Source organism: Gambusia affinis, linkage group LG05 (genome assembly GCF_019740435.1).
Source record: "Gambusia affinis linkage group LG05, SWU_Gaff_1.0, whole genome shotgun sequence".
NCBI lineage: Eukaryota > Metazoa > Chordata > Actinopteri > Cyprinodontiformes > Poeciliidae > Gambusia > Gambusia affinis.
In genome coordinates this window covers 28,250,775-28,271,936 of record NC_057872.1, presented here as the reverse complement: position 1 = coordinate 28,271,936, position 21,162 = coordinate 28,250,775, and the positions used below count along the sequence as shown (strand labels likewise).

At 40.2% G+C, this 21,162-nt stretch overlaps 1 protein-coding gene across 4 annotated transcripts in view; it reads left to right on the top strand.

The window, feature by feature from the left end:
* Positions 1-21,162, top strand: part of cicb (capicua transcriptional repressor b) — a 47,304-nt gene that overhangs the window by 14,398 nt on the left and 11,744 nt on the right. For 3 of the 4 annotated variants that reach the window (XM_044117921.1, XM_044117920.1, XM_044117919.1), the window contains exons 3-13: positions 13,763-13,912; positions 14,009-14,183; positions 14,671-14,782; positions 14,886-15,068; positions 15,150-15,282; positions 15,357-15,535; positions 15,755-15,893; positions 17,134-17,231; positions 17,326-18,325; positions 18,405-18,544; positions 18,696-18,853. In XM_044117921.1, coding sequence (XP_043973856.1) covers positions 13,763-13,912; positions 14,009-14,183; positions 14,671-14,782; positions 14,886-15,068; positions 15,150-15,282; positions 15,357-15,535; positions 15,755-15,893; positions 17,134-17,231; positions 17,326-18,325; positions 18,405-18,544; positions 18,696-18,853 — 2,467 coding nt within the window. Of the gene's footprint in view, positions 1-11,098; positions 13,049-13,762; positions 13,913-14,008; positions 14,184-14,670; positions 14,783-14,885; positions 15,069-15,149; positions 15,283-15,356; positions 15,536-15,754; positions 15,894-17,133; positions 17,232-17,325; positions 18,326-18,404; positions 18,545-18,695; positions 18,854-21,162 lie in introns of those variants that run through there. The other variant, XM_044117922.1, reaches the window with a different exon arrangement.

Genomic DNA, 21,162 nt, shown 5'->3' with positions numbered 1-21,162 from the left:
ATCAGTGAGATTCCTGGAACCAGCACCTGCAATTCAGCAATACAGTGTGAAAAAGATCAATCTGAGAATTTCTAAAAAACTGATACTGTGTTATTCATAACTTTAGAAATTAGGGCTAAATCTAAAGTGCAACATTTCCAGATACAGATTATACTGTTGTTTAAATTTCATCTGACTTACCAAAGTAATAATTTAAATACTGTTGGTGTGCTTTTAATTGCAAATGGTTATGGAGCAAGACATCATTTCTCTGTAATCCTCTGAGTGTATCTGAGAGTGTGTGTGAGGGGTGGAAAAATGCAAAAGAGGATGTATGCGCTGACATGCATGCTGTGCTGTTTTGTTGTTTTCTATTGGGATTAACTTCTACATTATAAAGGATTAGCTTTGCAGATAGTGGAGGGTTCCTCTTATATTTCCAGTCATTACGAAGCAGTAATTTTGAGGTTGAGTGGTAACATTCATGCCTCAACATATTTCAGAGGGACTGTGCAGGAATAACAGCAGGGGTTTGGATTAGAACTAATAGAGATTTTAAATAAGATTTAAAGAAAAAGCTGTTCTTAATGAAGAGTTGAGGTAGAAAAATGTTGAGAATTAGTGCTACACAACAAATTACCATTTAGAGATAAAAACGAATGTGTGAGCAAAATAAACTGTATGAAGGCCAGCTGAAGCCTTTCCCCCAAATTGTGTTTTTTCCCCTTTGCTGAAAAAGGGAAAAACATGGGAGAAATTGTTATTGAAGCACGGATAAAAAGGCATAAGCTAGAATTCAAATGCATGTTTTGTTTCATTAATTCTTTTCTTATCTTTAAAATGTGTATACGTGTCGTCGACTCTCTGACCCCAATAGTTGTTCTTACTCATTGCAGAGTTTTTCTGTTGCTCATATATTGTTTGTTTAATAGTAACTGTACACTGAAACAGAGTGTAAGACGCCTACATGGCCATCTAAATTGGTTTATTCTGAATTGTGTGTCGGTGTGTGTATCTCATATACTGCAAGTTTTAGTGTTTTGTGTGGGTGTGTGAAAAATGTGTTTCTCAAACTCTGCTGTTGGAGGAATGCGCTGGACTATAGAGTGTGTACAATGTAAGTGTGAGAACATTATTTGTCATCGGTTTATCATTAGGTCGGTTACTTATGCACATATGTCAGTCTGTCTGATTCACCTAACCTTTTGCCCTTGTTTTTTTTTTTTTTTGCTCCAATCGTTGTGGAGGGATTTGCGGGTGTGACAGAAAAGTGGACAGGCAAGGGAAAGAAGGGGTGTCGTTTTGAGTCTACGCTTCTTCAACTGATCCCTTTTTTGCAGCTGTAGGGACGCTGAATGAATGAATGGCACCTCTTTGTGTGGGTGTGCGCGTGCTTTGCTGCGTGCATGTCCGGAGTGCATGTGGTAGCGTGTCCAATTACACATTTGGTCTGTTTCTGGATTGCAAGATTGTGCAGGTATTATTCTTATATTTATGTATTTTCTTTCACCTTGTGAAATGGGTGCAATTAATATTGCTTTGTGTTTTTTGAGGTTTGAATATTTTTAATGTTATATGAATAATAATAAAAATTGCTATGCTTCTTTTTATTTTACTATAGCCTACTTTAATAGGATTTTGTGATAGACTGTCTAGTGCATAGTTGTGGAGATGAAGGAAAGGAATGCAGGTTTTTTTTAATGTTGTAAAAATTTATAAAAATGTGTGTGATGCATTTGTATTCAGCCTCCTTTAATCTTCTATCCCCACATAAAATCCAGTGCCTCCAACTGCCTGTAAATGTCCCATAATTAGCAAACAGGGTTAGTCTGTGTGTAATTTAACCTCAGTATATACAGCTGGTCTGTGAAAGACCTCCAGTGTTTTTTAGACAATCATGAAAAGATCAAGGAACACACCAGACAAGTTACAGTCCTGGAGAAGTTTATGAGTGGGGTTAGGCTGAAGTTGCGTTAGGCTTTCTCATGCAGTTGGATTATATATTCAAATGCGTTTGGTTTTAATTAATACTCAATAAGTTGAACAGAGCATCCACATTGGGCTATCACGCATCAATGAATATTATATGAATAAATGTAACATTTTATCCATAGTAAAAAAAAAAACACTGACTGTGGCCTCAATAACATAAACACATTACAATGCAATAACATATATACTGCAAAATTAAATGATTACACTTAAATTATGACCAATTTACTTGCAGTGAATTGAATGGACAGTCTCCCAACTTCCTCTTGGTGCCTATGGACCTGAATTGCGCACCTGCTTGTGCATAATCAAATGTTTCAAGATTTTGTTGTTGATCTGGAAGCTGAATCTGTGCTTTGCTGGAAACTGGAATTACAAGCTAGAGTTTTTAAATCCTGGAACATTTCCTCAATTTAAGTGATCAGAAGTCAGTAAAACTTTTTGAACGTGTGCATGCGCTCTTTCTGCAGCAGACAAAGCCTACTGTTCAACGTGTTGTTAGCTCCCGCATAGCAAGATGCATTTAGTTCTGTGTTCAGGTCAGAGAAGACACTGATGGGAATTCATTTATTTTTATTAATTGATTTAGTTACCTCCACACAATGTACCCTGTGCATAAAGTTGAAAATGTTTCCGGTTCTGCAACAAGTGGTCACGTATGTGAATTATAAACTGTCAAAGCGATGGACAACCTTCAGATTTTTCCATCACTGTTTAAAAAAAATACAGGAAATATTCTGTCAACAACACCCCCGATGATGGTATTAAACAATATCGAAATATTTTGGACAAATACAATACACAAAACATTGGACAATCCATCATCTAAAAATAGAAAATGTTTTTCACAACTGAAATCCTACCAAACATGGCTGTTCACCCAAACTGAGAGGCAGGGCAAGAAAAGGCTTTATTCAGAGATCAGATAGGTAGTAACCATGGTAACTCTGGAGGTGCTGCAGAGATCCACTGCTCAGGTAGGAGCAAAGGATCCACAACTTTTCCCCAAATCTGCCTTCTATGGAAGAGCAGCAATATTGTTGCATTGCACACAGTAAGTCAGAAGTTCCTCTGTTGTTTTCCACTGCAGTGGAAGAAGATCCTGTGGTCAGATGAGGAATAATTTACTTGGGCATACATGTTACGAAATAAACTAATGTCCTAAACAAACTGTTTCCACTGTGAAACATGTTGGTGGCAACATCAGGATTTTCCTTCAACAAAGACAGGGAAGCTTGTCAGAGTTGTTGGGAAGATGCTTGTAACTAAATACAGAGCAGAAAAGGAGGTCCAACTTTCAGCAGGACACCAACCTCAAACATGCAGCCAGAGCTACAGTGGCATGAATTAGCATACTCATGTTTCCTAAACATAATATTATTGATAATCTGTGGCAAGAATTGAACACTGAAGTTCACAGACACTCTGATTCCAGCCTGACTGAGCGGGAGCTATTTTCTAAATAAGGAGTAGATATATAAAACTGATAAAGGCGTTGCCCAGAAAGGTTGCCTCTGTAATAACAGTAAAAGGTTGTGCTACAAATTATTGAATCGAATGGGAAGAATACTAATGGAATTCTAGATACTAATCTTCCAAAATTGTGAAAATTTTGGAAGATTTTCACAATCTTCCAAAATTGTGAAAATCTTTCATTTTATCATTATACATTACTTTTTGTTGGTCTGTCATGTGGCATATTCATAAAATACATATATGTGAATGTATCACGACAAAATGCAAAAAGGTTTATGGGTTATGAATACTCAGAAATGTTAGCGTTTTTTTTTTTGGAAAAGAAAAGAAAAAATAAAATTGGCATCTCATGACTTATGCAAAAGTACTTTTGAGTTCTCTTGAGCTCGAATATAATACTATTAGAAATATGTGTTTATGGTTGTGTAATGATAATGACTGTGAGTCAGAGCACACACTGACACTCAGTGTCAGCATCAGCATAAATTTGGCCTGATTTATGCCAGAAAACTACAGCGGTATTTCTGGGTTGGTGAAAGCACTGAAACATTCTCTCCAACTACCTATGAAGTTTGTTGCCAACTCTACAGTCTTAAATATAAAAACTGTCAGATCTGCTTATGAAATGTTAATTTTCTTTTAAAATAGACTGAAGGCATTTTAGAACGAAACATGCTTCAAATAAGTGTTAAGAATATTTTATAAAGTAAAAATACATTATTTTTAATCAGGCTGAAGCTCAAAGACAATGTATGAAGCATACGTGTGAATGTGCCGTATCCGTTTAATTACACAAATTAAATGGCACAAAAATGACCTCTGAAATACCTTAACTATTTTGGGGAAAAAAAGTTTAATTGGAAGAATTGAAAAGCATGAGACCATTTTGTTAAGGTGTCACACTCAGTGTGTGTAGAAGACCAAGTAACAAAATGTCATTCACCCAGTACCGGATATGATGTGAGCGCCAAAATGTCTGTTGCCATGGCAACACAGCAAACATCTCACGATGCAGCTTGTATGACACAGAGTATTCACAGATAGAAATAGCGGTTCCCAAATGTGTGTGTGTGTGTCTGCGTGTGTGCGTGTCTGCGTGTGTGTGTGTATGTGTGGCTGTTTGTGTGTGCTCCTGCTCACTCAGCGAGGAGGAACTTCAGCTCTCTCACACGTGTTCACACACACCAACACCTCATGAGGCGCTCTTGTCACGTCTCGGCGGTTCCTGACAGCATCACCCCAACAGCAGGGACGATCCAGAGGGTTATTGGAGGGTTTCCTCCGAATTACCTAATGACTGAAATGTTCAAGAGAAGAACTTATTGTAGAGATTTAAACACTTACAGTCAACACACACTTAGGGAACACAAATAAACCCGAAAATAGTTTCTATCCCAGACACCTTCAGATTTAAAAATCAAGCAAGAAGTTTGTTTTTTAGCGGAAAACCACAGACATCAAATGGTGTCATATTTGAAGATATTCAGTTCTCTGTTTTATTGACATTTTTAACAAAGCGATACCAAAAATATTTATACCTTTCTCAATAATCAGTTGATGCCTTTATAAGCAATACAGCAATCAAGCACTTTAAATACTGATATGATTTTGTGCTTCTCCACTGGTATTTTTAAACATTTAGGTTTTGCAAAGAGCTCCAATCATGCAATAACCCTAATCTTTAATTCTCTTAAAGAATCTCTAGCAGATTAAAGTCAGGAATCTGGGTGGGCACTTTAAATATAAATCTACTGAGTTTGTGAATGAGTTTTTTGAGCTTACTTCTTTTACTGATACCATAAGTAGCATTCTGCACTGAGATTTCATGATAGCTCTGAGGTCGGTGAAGAAAGTGAGTCTGTTGTTTTTGTATTTATTTTGTATTGATTCTGATAAAATTGGTTTTCTCAGCTCGTCAGACAAACTTTGTTGAATGTGAACATTTTTATGAATGGTCACAAAATGCATTTATGTTTTAAAATATTTTATGCATCTTTTAATAAAAACACTGTTGTTGAAGAGGATTTAAAAAGAGGCCTTACAGTCTCTGTTTTAAAAAGAATTCATAATTTGTAATGTGTCGTTGAGTTGCTCCCTAACGGAAACAATCGCACACAGTTTGTGGGAGTAAACATGTCACACTCCCCTAAGTACACGTGAATACACTTTTTCACACTTGGACGCATCCCTCCCTCTGCTTTTTTCTTTTCTTTTTTAGGATTTTTTTCTTACTAAAGAATTATGACACTTTTTTAACTCTTCGCTTCATCGCATTGCAGTGGCTTCGCTACCCTTCCTTTCCACTTTCGCCCTCCTCATCCTCATCTACCCGGATACGGATACCCGGGAATAACATCCCCGCTCCCTCCCGCCCCTGCTTTACGTAATGCTTAAAGCCCTGCATATCCTCCCTGTCCATGGCAACAACCACATCTGGATCGCACAGCCATCTAGACTTGCACTGAAGCACACGTGAAGCCCCCGTCAACACTTACCACTAAAAGTCGTGTGCAACACTAATCTATTTTTCTAGTAGGTGAAGCATACATAGAGGAGGTTCTTGAGATGCAGCACTACACCGGGTTTTCTTGATCTGAGATGGCTCCAAGACTTTGAGCACAAGCATGTGAAGTTGAAGCAAATTTGGGTTGATTTCCTATTCCACAGGAATTACCTCAACCTCATATACTCTTATCTTAGAAGATAAGTTTTATTGTACTTATTGTGTACAAGTTTGAAATAGTTGGTATTGTGCATGTGAATCTTTTTCTCATCGTCATCTCACACTCTGTCTGTTTCCTTGCATCTTCAGTTTCACAGACTTTGCACTAGTTTTCTGATGCTGCCTAGTTCCTTGCCATTTATCTGCAGACCAGCAGTGCCCCCAAATGGCTGAAAACATACATTACAAGTTGCTTCACCGAGTGGATTGGAAGACCACCGTTTTAAACACTGATCTCAAGTTTGTGCCTTGCATATTTTTCTCATCAATGGTTACACGTTGATAGAAGCAGCATTCAAAAGCTGGAAGGCTCTCCTGATTTAGCTATTGTTCTTTCTGCCTCCTAACTTCCCAATAATAAAAATGTTATTTGTGACTAAATTATGATTTACATTTTTGTGAAACAGAACCAAGGTCAGCGCTGTAGAAAGACATCTCTCTGTGTCCAAAAGCTGTCCGACATAATTTGTTTGGCTTATTTTACGAGAATGTGGTGATTGGCAACAATCCGATGTTGCTGTGACCGCAGGGCAACATCGGAACCTGTGCCCAACATCGCTGTTGCCATGGTGACTGCAAAAGAACCGGTAGATTGAGTTATAATTGGACAGAGCAAATGGTGGGCTGTGGGAGGGAGAGGCGCAGAGCACAGGGGTGGAAGATGAATTAAGGGATGAAAGTGAAGGGATGGGAGAGCGAGTGAACGCAATGCTCCGCCTGCACAGTGCCAGCGAAGGTAAAAAAAGAGGATGAAGGAAAAGTTTTTCCAGTGAAATCATACCAGTGTGACTGATGTAACGGTGGAAAGGCAGAAGAGGGGGTTGGACACATGATTTCACATGCATATGAGAAGCATGATGTCTGTCAGAAGAGACAGCCAATAAAACCTGCTGAACACCTACACAAATACTGCATCGCCAGCACTGTGGCAAGGAGAGAGAGTTAAGCTTAGCTCAGGGGGAATTTCTGTTTCACTGTTTCTCTTCACACCTTTTTTTGTTTTCTCACCAATCATCATGACTTATCTCTATTTTAAATGAGTGTGATGTTTCTGTGGTTTCCCACCATCATCTCATGTTGACTCTGTGCAACTTCGTGCACACGCAGTTATCTGATTTTTTTTCATCTTACTTGTCCTTTTTCTGGTTAGCTGTCTTAAAATGGCTCAAAAGCATGTTTCAAGGAGATTTTATGTAACAAATCAACACAAAGTAGTCCACGATTGTCCAGTGTAGGAAAAGCAAAAGATTGTTTTCAAATGTATGTATTCAAGTGGCATCAGAATCAGCTCATTAGTAAACTGTGTCCACTTGTGTATAATTTCAGAAGTTTGTTAAAGAACATTACTGAACATCGTCAAGACTAAGAAACACTGCCGTTTACAGCAGGATTAAGTTTCAAAACAAACAAGCTTTGAACGTCTTACGCACCACGGTTCAATTAATCATCCAAGAATTTAAAGAGTTTTCCCTACTGTAAACCAAGTTATAACCATTCACCTAAACACACTGGAGCAGCATTTGTCCAAGATGTAGACCGGAGGGGCAGGAGAGACCAGGAACTCAGGTTGGACAAGGTGGATTCCATCTTGAAAGTTTTGGACTACATGTAAAATCAATCAAGTGTATTTCAGCAGCAAATCAGTTCAGAGTGCTTTACATAACAAAAACACAAAATTACAAAGGTATAAAGTAAACACTATACAGTCAGTAATTGAACAGACATTACATTTTGATGAGTGCCCTCACCAATATCATACACATCAAATATGTTGGTCAGTGGGTCATTTTCTATGTTTTGAAAGCAATGTTTTAGGAATATGTGGTGGAAAGTTAACATCCTGAAAATGCCGGCTGCATCATAAAACATGGTGGTGACACCACCATGCTGTGGGTGTGTTTTTTTACGCAGAGCAGGAAGCTGGTAAGAATTCATATGAAAGTGAATTATTCTAGCTGCAGACAGATTCTGAATGAAAAATAGTTGGAGGCTACAAAAGACTGGAAACATGATTAAGCCATAATTAGGTGGTTTTCTTCTAAAATCTAAATCTAATTAAAAATCAATTTTAAGACTTGGAAATTATTATTTACAGATGCTTGCCATACAATCTGACTGAGACTTACCTATCCTGCAGAGAAGAATGGGCAAAAATGCCTGTCTGTAAATGTGCTGGTAGAGACTCTAGGAGACTTCCAACTGTAATTACAGCAAAATGTGACTCATGAGACTGAATACAAATGCAAACCACACTTTTCACATTTCTATTTGTAAAGAAAACTTTTAAATCATGTGTCATTCCCTCTCTTCATGGTGGCACTCCACTTGGTCTTGGCATATCAAATGAAATCCTGATAAAATACATCAGAGTTTGTGGTTGCAATGTGACAAAAATGTGAGAGGATGTAAATATTTTTAAAAGGCACTGGAACAGTTTGTGGCAGAGGGCTTGTACTGTTTATTCAGACTGTAACAACAGCAGTGACTAATCACCCAATCTCCACCCATAACCTCTCTCACCCTCTTTGATTTTGACTCACTGTGTCAAGCTTTCCAACTTTACCACGCTGTGTTTGCTGGATTGAGTAGTTGAGAGCTCAGTGCGGTTGATAAGCTATAATCGCCTACTCTTACCATCTGACTGGCTGTTTTTCTAATACCTTTAACTCTTTTTTCACATCAGAAAGAAACTAGACTCACCCTGTACTGTTCAGTATGCTGATGCAAACTACTTGAGAATATCAGAACAGAATTGTAAAAATGTGGCTTTTTGCTTTGGATGAAACGGTTCTTGCTTGAACTGCGGAGGTAGAAAGTCAGGCTTTGACTCCATCTTCAAATCAAAGGAGTCCCTCAATACTCAGAAGTACCCATTCAGCTCCTGAAGGGTTAACATTTTTTACTACTGACTGCAGCTGCTGCCAGTGGCTCTCTCAGTCTTATTGGTCAAATATCACTCCTGCTGTGCTGACTGGTTCTTAGTTGAAACCAAGTCCCTCCCAGAATTGTATTTTTCTTAGATGAGTCAGGCCAAACACGACTTCTTGACTCATGCAGTATCATTTGTACATGTCGGCTTTCTTTCTGTCTCATTTCCTATACAACACAGGTACCTCTAAATGCCACCTTTTCCCTCCCTCGTGTCCCAATTTCTGCCCCTCTCCCTCTATTTAAGAGAAGTTGTGTTTTCACAAGCTGTTTTCTCTCCATACACCCCTTCTCTCCAGCCCCCCCTACCTCTCCTGCTGAAAATGACTCTCATTCTATTTTTACCCACTAGTGTTCTTCAGTCTGTTCCACCCATTTTGCCTCTCTTTTCAGCCATCACTAGTGTCCTTGTTTTCCCTGTAAGTTTTCCATCAGAAAATTGAAAATTTCAGCTGATCGAGAGAGAGAAGTATCTTTTGTGTTATATTCTGTTACATAACTGACTTGCATCCTGAATAAGTATTCATTTAAACATGAACGGTTTTTTAAATGGTGGTAGTTTTTATTGCGATCAAATTTGAGTTGGGGTAACAATGGATTGTCTTTCACGTTTATAGAATAGCATGGGCTGGTTTCTTAACTCCTTATGCAGTTCATACTTTATCGTGACAGGTAAATATTAGGACGTTTTGGCAAGCCGTTTGTACACTTAATTGCTAGAGAGAAAATTTAAGCTATCCTTCCATCCCTTGTTCTTGCAGTGGAAGTGGTGCCTGTCTTCAGCAGCTCATCAGAGGCGAACACAGAATTAAGAGACCAATTGACATAACAGTCATGTTTTTAGAGTACCTGAAGAGAACTCATGGGGTTTGTTTTTGTCAGATATTAAACATTTTTGATGATATGAAAAATAGGACTGCGATGGTGCAGCTGGTAGCACTTTTACCTTGCAGTAAGAAGGTCCTGGGTTCAAATCCCAGTTTGGGGACTTCCTGCATACTTTTCCTATGCATGTACGGATACTCTCCTGGTACTCCGGCTTCTTCTCATGGGCCAAAAATATGACTACTGCTAGCATATATATGTCAGGGGTCTTCAAATCCAGACTTTGAGAGTTGATGTCCTGCAACTTTTAGATGCATCTCTTCTTCAACCCCCCCTGAGTCAAATGATGACGGGGGGACTCGAGAACTTGACTGCATACGGAATTAAGCCATTTGGTTCAAGTGTGTCGGACAAGAGACACGTCCACAATTTTTGACCTGGATTTGAGGACTCTTGATATGAACAGTTCAGTGACTGTTCATAGTTTCATTTGAGATATCAATGAGATTTTCTATCAGAAGGAAAACGATCCTTAAATATCATCTTTATTATTATTACTGTCTAAAATGGCACGCATAGGTGCGGCCTTTGAAAAAATGCTATAATGGCTTGCCATATAATACACTGGCACCTCCCTGTATAGATGGTCTTCGGGAGCTGAGGCATAGGATGTGTAATGGGTAGGGAACTAGTTAAATTTCTATTAAGTCATTGGTTGGCCTAAATCTTAGTGTCGGCTTTTGATTGGCTCCTTTGAACGTCACTTTAGGTTTACTACGACTCCTCCACCAATGATATGAACCTAGGGAGGGCCTAAAGATAGACACACTAAAATAAGCACTTTTACAAAGGTATATAAATGATATGTATGATTTCTGAAGGGGCTCAAAAAAGCAGCAGCTCTAATTATTTTCATTGTGTTGTTTACTCCTGGATCAAGTGAAGATATTGAGTTGAGAAAAACTTGCCGCCGTAAAACCCAGTAAAATTTGCATATGACTGGCATTCCACCGCACAGCCCAACCAATCAGAGTTCGCGGGGGGCATTTGATGGGCAGCGAGCTCAGCCAATGATTGAATAGAATGTCCACAGAGGGCGGGACAAGCCTGGGCGAGGTTGACAGGATGAGAAGGAAGGGGAGGGGGAACGAGTACGGGGGGGGGGGCAGGCAGCCTAGTTTACAACAAGAGGAAGAGGGAGGGAAAGAGAAAGAAAGGCTTACCAGGGAGGACGAGACTAAAATAAAAGAGTAAACTCTAGCGGGGAGCTGCGATGCGAGGACTTTTCTGGGCCAAAACAACACTCGTAACGGCAACTGCTAAACGAACTGGACGGAGCGCGCTTCTGTGTCGTCCGCACCAAGTGTTAGCTAACCTGCTGCAGACGGACGGATTGCTCTGACGGCTTCAACCAAAAGTCGCTTAATTTTTAAAGCCGCTGGAGGCGACTTCGACTCGGTATTCGGGCGTTTAAAGCCGACCTGTCGTGCCCTGGTTTTAAAGCTTGACAGGGGAACCAGAGGAGTGAGAAAAATACAACAAGCAACTGCGATTCACTCCCCCCGCCTTCCCTTTTCTCCTCGCTGACTGGAGCCAGAAGTCTTCACCGTGGTCGCTGGGTTTTTTATCGCTGTGTTGTAGTCTTATCAGTTGGTAGCTTGTTTCAGGTCTGCGGCCAGATTGGCCAGGTAGGGTACGAGCAGCTTAATCTCTGTTTTTTTATTAATAGGTGGGATCAAACTGATGGATAGCGGACTTGCATGCATAGGGTGATGGATGGATGCACCATATTTTCGGCATCATCCCATGCTTGCTTGTTTTTTTATAGTTAAACTCATGTTGGATGGCGTTTCCCCATAGCTTCTTTTGTATTTTATAGGTGATTACCTGGTAAAAACAGGTGCATAATACAGCAGAGTGAATGCTACGGGAAGCAAGTCACTGTTTTCGAGTGCTGCACTTGTGAAACAGTTTTAGTTGGATTATTTAGGCAGCTAGTTCGTGTGAATACACCTTTTGTAGTTGGGACATGAGAACAATTGCGTTTCTTTTGCCTGTGTCTGTGCGCCGGGTGCATGACCAGGGGCGTTCCCGAGGTTGGTTCAATTTGGAGCGGTGCACTTGAGGCTCCGTTTATTACCAGAGGCAGCTAAAATTGCCTCTCCAGGGTGTTCTTGGTTGAAGTAAAAGGTGTATATATACATGTAAAAGGAACAAAACAACGGGGCAAACACTGTTAAAACAAGCTGCTCTAAACTCCTACAACTAAAAATACACACCAATCAGCTTTAATCAGCCTGGTGTATCTCGTTTCAGCGTTGTGGAGTCTGTTTGATACGGTGCTGTCCTACATCAGCCCTGGGGTCTGCTCCAGTCCAGGGCTTCATGTACCTCACTCCGAGCCCATCTGGTTGCAGGTAAAATGTAGCGCAGAGCAAAGTTTGACATGGGCCAGGAAGACTGCGTAGTTCCCGGGTGGCTGTTGTAATCCAGGCCGTGGATGGGCTAAAGGCCTCGTTAACCATTTCCCGACCAAGCTGCTGTAGTAATGTAAACAAACACGGAGAGAGGGCATCAGGGGTAATTAGACCAAAGGGAGCTGGATCTTTGCCTTCAATCCTATTTATATTTCCTGTGGGCCGACTTTACGTCGTTAAAATCTGATTTAAATTGTGTCCTTTTTTTATTCTTATCGTTTAAACTGTACATTTTGTCCACTGATGTTGCATTGCTTCGTGTGCGCAAGATTGCGGTATTCTGCGATACCACAGATGGACTCAACTCTTGTATTTTAAATACAAACAGGGATACCTCTGTCTGTCACCTCTTTGAAATCCTCATCATGCATGGTTATGATGTTGTAATAATTGTGAATGATGAGCGCGACCTGAAAGGATGAAACAAGTTCAGACACCACTGAGCACATGTCGTCATCTGAGAGCTTCCCACCACTATCGGCACTAGATTTTGGATTAAAAATGTCGTCTTACCTTGATTTTTATTCATAAAAGACTATATTATTATTGTCCCCCAACCCCCTTTTTTTTCTTTGGAGACACATCAAGTATTCAATTATGTTTTCCTCAGAGAATCCTCAGTACCTTCGCCAAGGATTAAGCATGTTTGGTCAGTAAATATGTTGATTTTCTTTCTGTATGATGAGAATGCAGTTTGTTTGCCAAATGTGAACACATGTAGCAGTATTTAAAAGTGCTAAAGCAGTCTTTTAGTAGTTACCTATCCATAATGAGACTCATTCTTTTGCTTGATTTTGTGGATAAGCTTTTATGCACTCTCTTATTCATTTATGCCTGTTCAGACATGGGATGCAACAGCTTTTGTTGTCTACCCAGTCTGTTTCTGAGAACAGAAAGTCCTTTTTGTACATCTGCTGATTTTGGTGTGATTTTTCCCAGTTGAATAGATAGAAGTGTATTTTTGTGCCAGCTCAGATAGTTCTCTGTATTTTTGAATGGCTGGTAGTTTTCTACATTTATATATGTTAACCAGTATGTAGTTTTAAAAAAACAAACATTGGTTCTTTGTGTCTGAAGGAGTTGCTGTAAGTTTCTGGGTTTGAGTCTCAATACTTGAATACAAATATATGTTTCATTATCACATTACAAACTGTTTTTTTTTTTTTTTTTTTAACTGAGTGAATCTCAGTTAATATCAACAATTTGAGGTTGATATAACCCCAAAATACAGGAAACAAGTTCTAAAACAATCTAAATATATAAAAAAAAATCTTCCTTTGAATCTAATGTCATACTACTGCAGCATAATGCAAAGTTGCAGGCATAGTTCAATGCAACTAAATGCTGCCCTCCTTCTCTGCAGTGTGGACCAATGTAGAACCGCGGTCAGTTCCAGTCTTCCCTTGGCATTCATTGGTTCCTTTCCTGGCACCCACCCAGTCAGATGCTCCATCTCATCCTAGTGAGGGTCAGCACCCTGTTAACCACCCTCAAGCAACCAGTCTTAAGACAGGTAAATAGTTTTGTAAACAGTATTATCACAATTTTATTATGTTTTCTCATTATCTGGCTATCTTTGTTCTCTTCTTTGGGCATTGTGTTTCTTCAGATTGTCAGGGGGTGGCAGCGCTGTCACAGGAGCCTGCAGAGGCACTTCCCACTGTAGAGAAAAGTCCCCCAGCCAGGCCTCCCCCTTCGTCTGATGAGCCTCTTCCAGAGAAGGAGAAGGGAGATGTGGAGAGGGAAAGACCTGACAGCGAAACCGAGAGTGATGTAGATGATCCGTAAGAAAAGTTCCTCTGTGTTTGTTTGTTTCATTTTGATTTGGCTGGTGGAGACATTTAAAGGGCTGGATAGATGCACAAACACCACATTGCCCATCTGTTTAAGCAGTTATAAAACTGTCCGAGCCAGCATTCACAGTCCTTTTTTTTCAGTGCTGTGTACCCACACAGAAAGTAAGTGAGAGTGATATTTTCTGCATCCTTGCTCTAATTTGGGCTGAAGAGCTCAAAGCCAGAACAAAGCAGTTAGGAACAAAAGCACTCCATCTTTGGTCTCTATCACTACATGTAAAGCAGTGGCTCGGCTCTCAGCCTTTGAAATAGATGAGCTTTCCGTCTAATATGCAGATGTGCGATGGAGTTATAGAGTAGATGGTAAGCTGTTCCAGCCTGTGTAAATTACTAGAAAGAAAAAACACTCAGAAGCCTGTATGAAACTATTTTTAAAAGAAATGTTTAGTAAAATTGTTCTTTTTCTGTCCATTAGCTTCCTCCCAGGAGTTGTACCAGAGCAGCCTCTCTCCACCTCCCCAGTAAAGCGACGTACTCAGTCTCTCAGTGCGCTGCCCAAAGATGGAGACAAGAGCAGTCCAGGAAAGGTATTCCCTATGAGGCTACGACAGAAACATAGCTCGCAATAGTTCTTTAACCTAAAGAAAAACTCATTTAATGTTTTTCTGCTTCTCTTGCTCACTCCTGCAGAGGGAGAAGGATCACATCCGGCGACCAATGAATGCATTTATGATTTTCAGTAAGCGTCATCGAGCGTTGGTGCACCAACGGCACCCAAACCAGGACAACAGGACAGTCAGCAAGATTCTTGGAGAGTGGTGGTATGCCCTGGGAGCTATGGAGAAAAAAAAGTACCATGACTTGGCCTTCCAGGTATACAGATCAATATTCTGACAAAAAATGACACATATTTCAATATTAGAGATGAGGAACTGTAATCCTTTCTTGTTTTAGGTGAAAGAGGCCCACTTTAAAGCACACCCAGACTGGAAGTGGTGCAACAAAGACAGGAAGAAGTCCAGCTCTGAAGGTCGCGGTGTCCCAGGAAACAAGGATATCAGAGAAAGAAGCATGTCTGAATCAACAGGTTGGTCTTACTTATCATAAATGTATAAGTAGCTCAATTTTCATGCCAGTTGACAACAGTTGATTTTTTTATAGAGCCCCATTCTGTGGAGCTCAAGGGTGTGGGTCCAGGTCTGGTGGGTGTATCAGAGAGGAGCGCAGGAGAGGGGCATGTGGGTCAGCTTACCCGGCCCAGAGCCTTTTCCCAGAGTGCCATGCACAGCCTGGAGAGGGGAGACAGAGGGAACACTCAAGCTCTGGCAGAGCTGGCCCAGGTAACAAAGGACAACTGCTAGGATCATTCTTTTTTTTTTTTTTTTTTTTAAAGTATGTCTTTATTTATGCCAAAGATTTTTGTTTTCCAAGGGAAATGCCATCTTTGTCAAGTTTGCTTTCCAGAACACTCTAATTAAAACAAATATTCACAGCTGTTACAATAGACTACCATGCATTTTAAATGTCTCCATCATTACCTCCATCTTTATGTTCTCCAGATGTGTGTGGACAGCGGTGGCCAGTTTACCAGCCATGCTCCTGCACCCTCTCGGGCACAACGGGGGGTCAGTGAGGATATGACCAGTGATGAAGAGCGTATGGTCATCTGTGAAGAGGAAGGAGACGATGATGTCATTGGTGAGAAATCTGCCATGCCCTGTTCATTAAGCCACATTAGATTAGAGATGGCTGAGTGTCCTGCATCATAAAGCTACTGTAGCTTTCCAGCAGCTCATGAAGAAGCAGTGAGATTATCAATCAAGTCAAACATGTGTCACTTATGCAAGCTTTTTACTGTTTGTTTGTTTTTTTTCTCAATTTAGTCTCAGATGTTGTATAATAATTTTATTTTGACCGTAAACATCAGCGTATACTAAGTAGAGATGAAAATCAAGAGATTTTATGGCCAATTTCACATTTCCAGTTTTTGTAAACTTTGACTAGTGTATAGTGATTGCAGCTGATTTATCTCGAAGAAATATAAGAAGATAAGATATTTAAAATATTTTTTCCTTCCTGCCTGCCATGAGTGTTTTTTTAATTACTTTTTAGGAACAGATTCCCCTGCTCTGGGAGACAGCAGTTGATGTGAATTATGATTATTTTAATCAAAATTATTTTAAGAAAAAATAGATCTGGAGTGAATCAACATTTTAAACTGTCTTTGCCTTCTTATATTAGCGACTAGCATTACTAAAACTGCATTTTTGTGTATATGTCTCAGAGAATATAGATCCTTACTTTCAGATCTGGGATGTCATATGACAGATGTTGAATCCTCAAAAAGAATAGAATTTTTTCTTTTCCAATTAGCCTTTCTGTTATCTGCAAAAAGTCTCACTCTCACAGGCTGAATAAACCACCAACATGTCTTGCAAATATTTAAAGATAATAATTTCTTTTGATTTTATCACAGCTTTTGTGTTGGTCGCTTATCCTACTGTTTAGAAAAATAATGTATTCTTGACATTTTAACAGCTGGTTTTGGGTTAGAACCTAAAATTGTTCGATTTCTGTCACCTACTGATTTTATTTTTGGTTCATCTTTAGTTTTGACTGAAGGATTAAAACACTTGGTCATAAATAATAATTGTTTAATATTAAGACTGGGACTTCAACACGTTCATAAACGTCTTTGTTGTTGAACTTGTATGTGTATTTTTAAAAAAATATAATTTAGCTGCCAAAGGGTTTTTAAATAGAAAATGTTACCTATTTTGTCAATATATACTTTTTGATTAAAACATGATTAAGTACAGACCATGCAAAAGACTTGATTAAAAATTTTAATTGGATCCCACCACATGTTAATGTATACAAATATTATACGTTGTAAGGAATTCCAACTGTAGCTGTAGCGTATTTTGCTTTTCCACAGAGGACCCTTATCCCAGCAGCTCCATAGACCTAAAGTGTAAGGAGCGTGTGACCGACAGCGATAGTGAGAACGGTTCAGGAGATGAAGGGGATCGGAAGGTATGCCACAAATGTTCCTGTTGTTCATATTTTTAGGTCTCCTGCTGCATATTGATTGGTTTGTTTTGTAACACCTCTCTGTTCACTTTTTTAGAGAGTATTTGCGCCCGTCATCTGTTCCACTGCATCATCGTCTTCCTCACACCATATCCCTCATGGCAGGAGTGTCTCACTGTCCTCTTTTCCCAGCACCAGACGTTATGATGAGGGCAGATCTGGAGTGGTAGGGTTTTCAGACCACAGAAGAAAGGAAAGAAGTGATGGAGAGAGTAAAGACACTTTAGTGAGCGAGGGAGGCAGCAGTATGCAGGCCTCTTCTCTCTCCATCTCTTCTGCTCAACCAGTCAAATCAACTTCTCCAGCTGGAGGGCCTCCATCCTCATCAGTAGGTTCCCTAGGAGTGAGCCAAGCTCTGGGCGTTGGCGCTGTGAGGGTTGCATCTACCGTAGTGACGAACGTGATGCGTCCGGTCATCAGCACACCTCTTCCAATCGCCAGCAAACCCAGAGATGGCGGCCCGTCGTCAAGCCCGCATCCTCCAGAGAGGAAGTCCCTCACTCCCCAGCAGCAGCCTCAAATTCTGATTGGTCCAGGAGGAGGAGTTGGGCCTCCAGCCGGAGGGGGTGGGTGCTACACTTCATCATCACCAAACCCTGTAGGTGCGGGTGGTGTTGTGACTAACTTAGTGTTAGGAGGGGCTCTGCCTGCTCAGTCTGCTGTCCAGCTCATCACCCCCTCCCCTCACCCTCAGCCGTCTCATCAGCAGCCTCTTCCCTGTACAGCCGTCTCTGCGTCACACAGCCAAACCAACGGCCCCCTACCCCTCCTCCAGCCCCAGTTCCTCCCTGGCTCCCCCGCAGCACCCCCCGGGGGTAAGGCCATCACACAGGTTCAGTACATCCTGCCCACCCTCCCTGCCAACACCAACCCCAAGAGCCCACCGCAGAATCTCAGCCAGCCAACCAGTATCTTCAACCTACCCACAGTTCCACAAACACATGTGTCCCTGGCCAATGGGAAACAGCAGGGGCCCGGTCTGCAGACAGGATACGCTCCCAGCCCTGCAGTGGGCGTGGTCAACCCTGGAGCAAGAGGTAAAAGGTCAACCACAAGTCCCACGATGTCCTGCATTTTGTCTGCGACTTCTAATAATGTGATCTGTTCCTCTGTCAGTGCAAACCCAGTCTCCGGTGCTCCAGGGTAAAATGTTTGTTCCCATGACAACAGTTCGGACTGCGCAAGCCCCTGCCCAGCAGATTCCCATTGTCACTCCACCCCTTCCCGTCCAGAATGGTGCACAGTCCGGAAGCAAGGTCAGGGAGCGCTTCACAGGAGGGAATAACATGGAAACTTTTTCCCCCAACTCTGCTTGTTTTGCGTTAGGAGCATCAACATGGAAAATCATCTCTGTTTGGCTGTTTGTCATGGATTCTCTCTCTCTTTTTTTTTTTTTCCTTTTTCTAGATTATTCATCTTGCCTCGATGCCGGTGGTCCAGTCCCAGCAGCCTCAGGGTGGAGCAGTGCATCATGCCAGCCCCTTCCCAGTAACAGTGGGAGCAGCAGTGGTGGCACCAGGATCTGCCCCCTCCCAGGCGGTGCTGCTGCCGCCTGCACCTACAAGGTAAACAATGACAAACTCTAATGCACCTGGTAAATATTACATTACATTCTAACAGTAATGAAAGTTTTTAGCCAATTTCTTTATTTTTTTTAAATGCACTCTTAGTTCTGTCTTTGAAGTATTTTATTGCTTCATTTTTCTGTTATAGTTTGAAAACTAAAATGTTCTTTTTTGTTTTTTCGCCTTTTTTAACAGTTTCTTCATAATGTTACTAATATGCTCAACCATTTCTTTCCTTGCTCAGAATGACAAAACTGTTCAGACAATAATCACATTAAAGAAGAAAATTTCTTAACCAAATAAGGAAAAGAACCTGAAACATGTTTTATTCTCATGAAAGATTTATCAACAAATGTTGGAAAAATCTCTAATCAAAAAAAGTCCCTTGTTAATTTGAATTTCTGTCATCCATGCAGTTTATTGTGAAATTGGTTTTGCAAATTCAAAAATGTCAACATATTTTATCATGATTTTACATTATAGTGCTTGATAAAATGGGGTGTAATCTTGTGGCGACTTGAAAATAGTTTAGCAGTTTTTGACAAAAATCTAAAAGTTTGTTATTCATATTCATCCCCATTATGTAGATAGCCCTGAATAAAATTGAGTTCAACCACTTTCCTTTGGAAGACACTTAATTTATAAATTTGTGATTTGTTTATTTTCAGTATATATGCAGCTGCCCTATGTAGCGCTCAGAGGTTTGTTGCACAACATTACTCAACAAACTTCTTGATAAAGAGGAACACATCAGACAGACTGATAAGTTGATTAATGCAGGGTTAGATTGTAATAGCAACCTCAACATCTTATGGAGCAATTTTCACTCACTTAGCTATTTAGAAGAGATAAAATTGCATTTTGTGGCTACGTATATAACACTGCATTTCACCCTGAACCCCATAGTAAAATATGGTGGTGACAGCATCATGTGTGGATCATCAGGTTCTTATGGGAAGACTGGTGGAGGTAAATGCAGTGAAATCTTGAATGGAAACTTGTTGGAGGCTGCAAAAGAGAGGTGAATTATCACCTTCCTGCTGGACAACAAGTCCCAAACAATTACAATACAACAGTTTAGATAAAGATCTCCAGTTTCTGCAACCTGTCCTGCAACTTCTGGATGCATCCAGGATCCTACACACCTGAATCAGAGGAATGAGTCTTAGTTCTGTTTATTGTTGAAACATGAGCCAAAAGGCTCAGGTTTTGGAGCCTTGCAAAAGGCCCCAGAACCTGAAGCATCTTAAAGTTTCAGGACAGGCTCTCGAGGGCCGGAGCTGCAGACCTCTGATTTAGATCAAAGCTTATTCGTATTTTACAACGGTCCACTGTATTTCAGCTGTTTTAGTGATAATTTCTTTTCATTTCAGCCTTCAGGGTAAACTGATTCCAAATTGCTGCTCATGAAGTGAAGTCAAAACTGCTTCTATCTCTGTAAACTGGTTTACAACCAAGTAAACAGGATACATTACAAATAACAAAATCTCATTTTCTACTGTTTCCCCTACCGCTGCTGTTATTTGTAATTGAATCTGCTAGGAGCCAAAGAAAATCCTTTAAGTGTTCTCCTACTGGTTGGCTCTTTAGCAGTCATTTTAGAGATGAAATGGAGTACTGCAGATCGATGTTTGAGAGAAATGTACCTCAGTGTACCTCAGAACACTGAGGTACTGAGGAGGCATCCTATCTTGCAAGAGATCCTTGTTCTGAGGTACATCTCTCTCAAATATCGATCCGTAGTTCTCCATTTTAATAAATGTCACCGATCAGAAGTCTGGGAAGGCATAAACAAACGACTTGAGCTGCTGCAGATATTAGAAATCATGTTTCTTTATCAACATTTTTGCCTTTTTGCTTCTGGGTTTTTGTTGGGAATATTGATCATTTAGAGGTGTCCTTGACCCAAGTCAAAACTTTCTTCTAAATATCTCAGCTAGGGCTGCAACTAACAATTATTGTAGTTATTGATTAATCTGTCAATTATTCTGACAATAATAATTGTATAATAATAATTATTATTAATTATATTAATAATAATTAATATAGGGATTAGTTAGAAATACATTAAATGATGCAATAATACAGTTTATTTTTTAATTAAAAGTTTTATTTAATTAAAATAAAACAACACAGGATTCAGCTAGTGTACGCTTGATCATTTGTAGCAAGGGATGCATTCTTCAGGTAAAGAAATCATTTCTAACATCAACATGTGAAAAGCTTTCTGCTTGAGTTAACTTTAATACAGTGGAGGGCAAATCTGTTTCTTTACAGAATTTCAACCATGTGAAGCTAAAACTTCCACC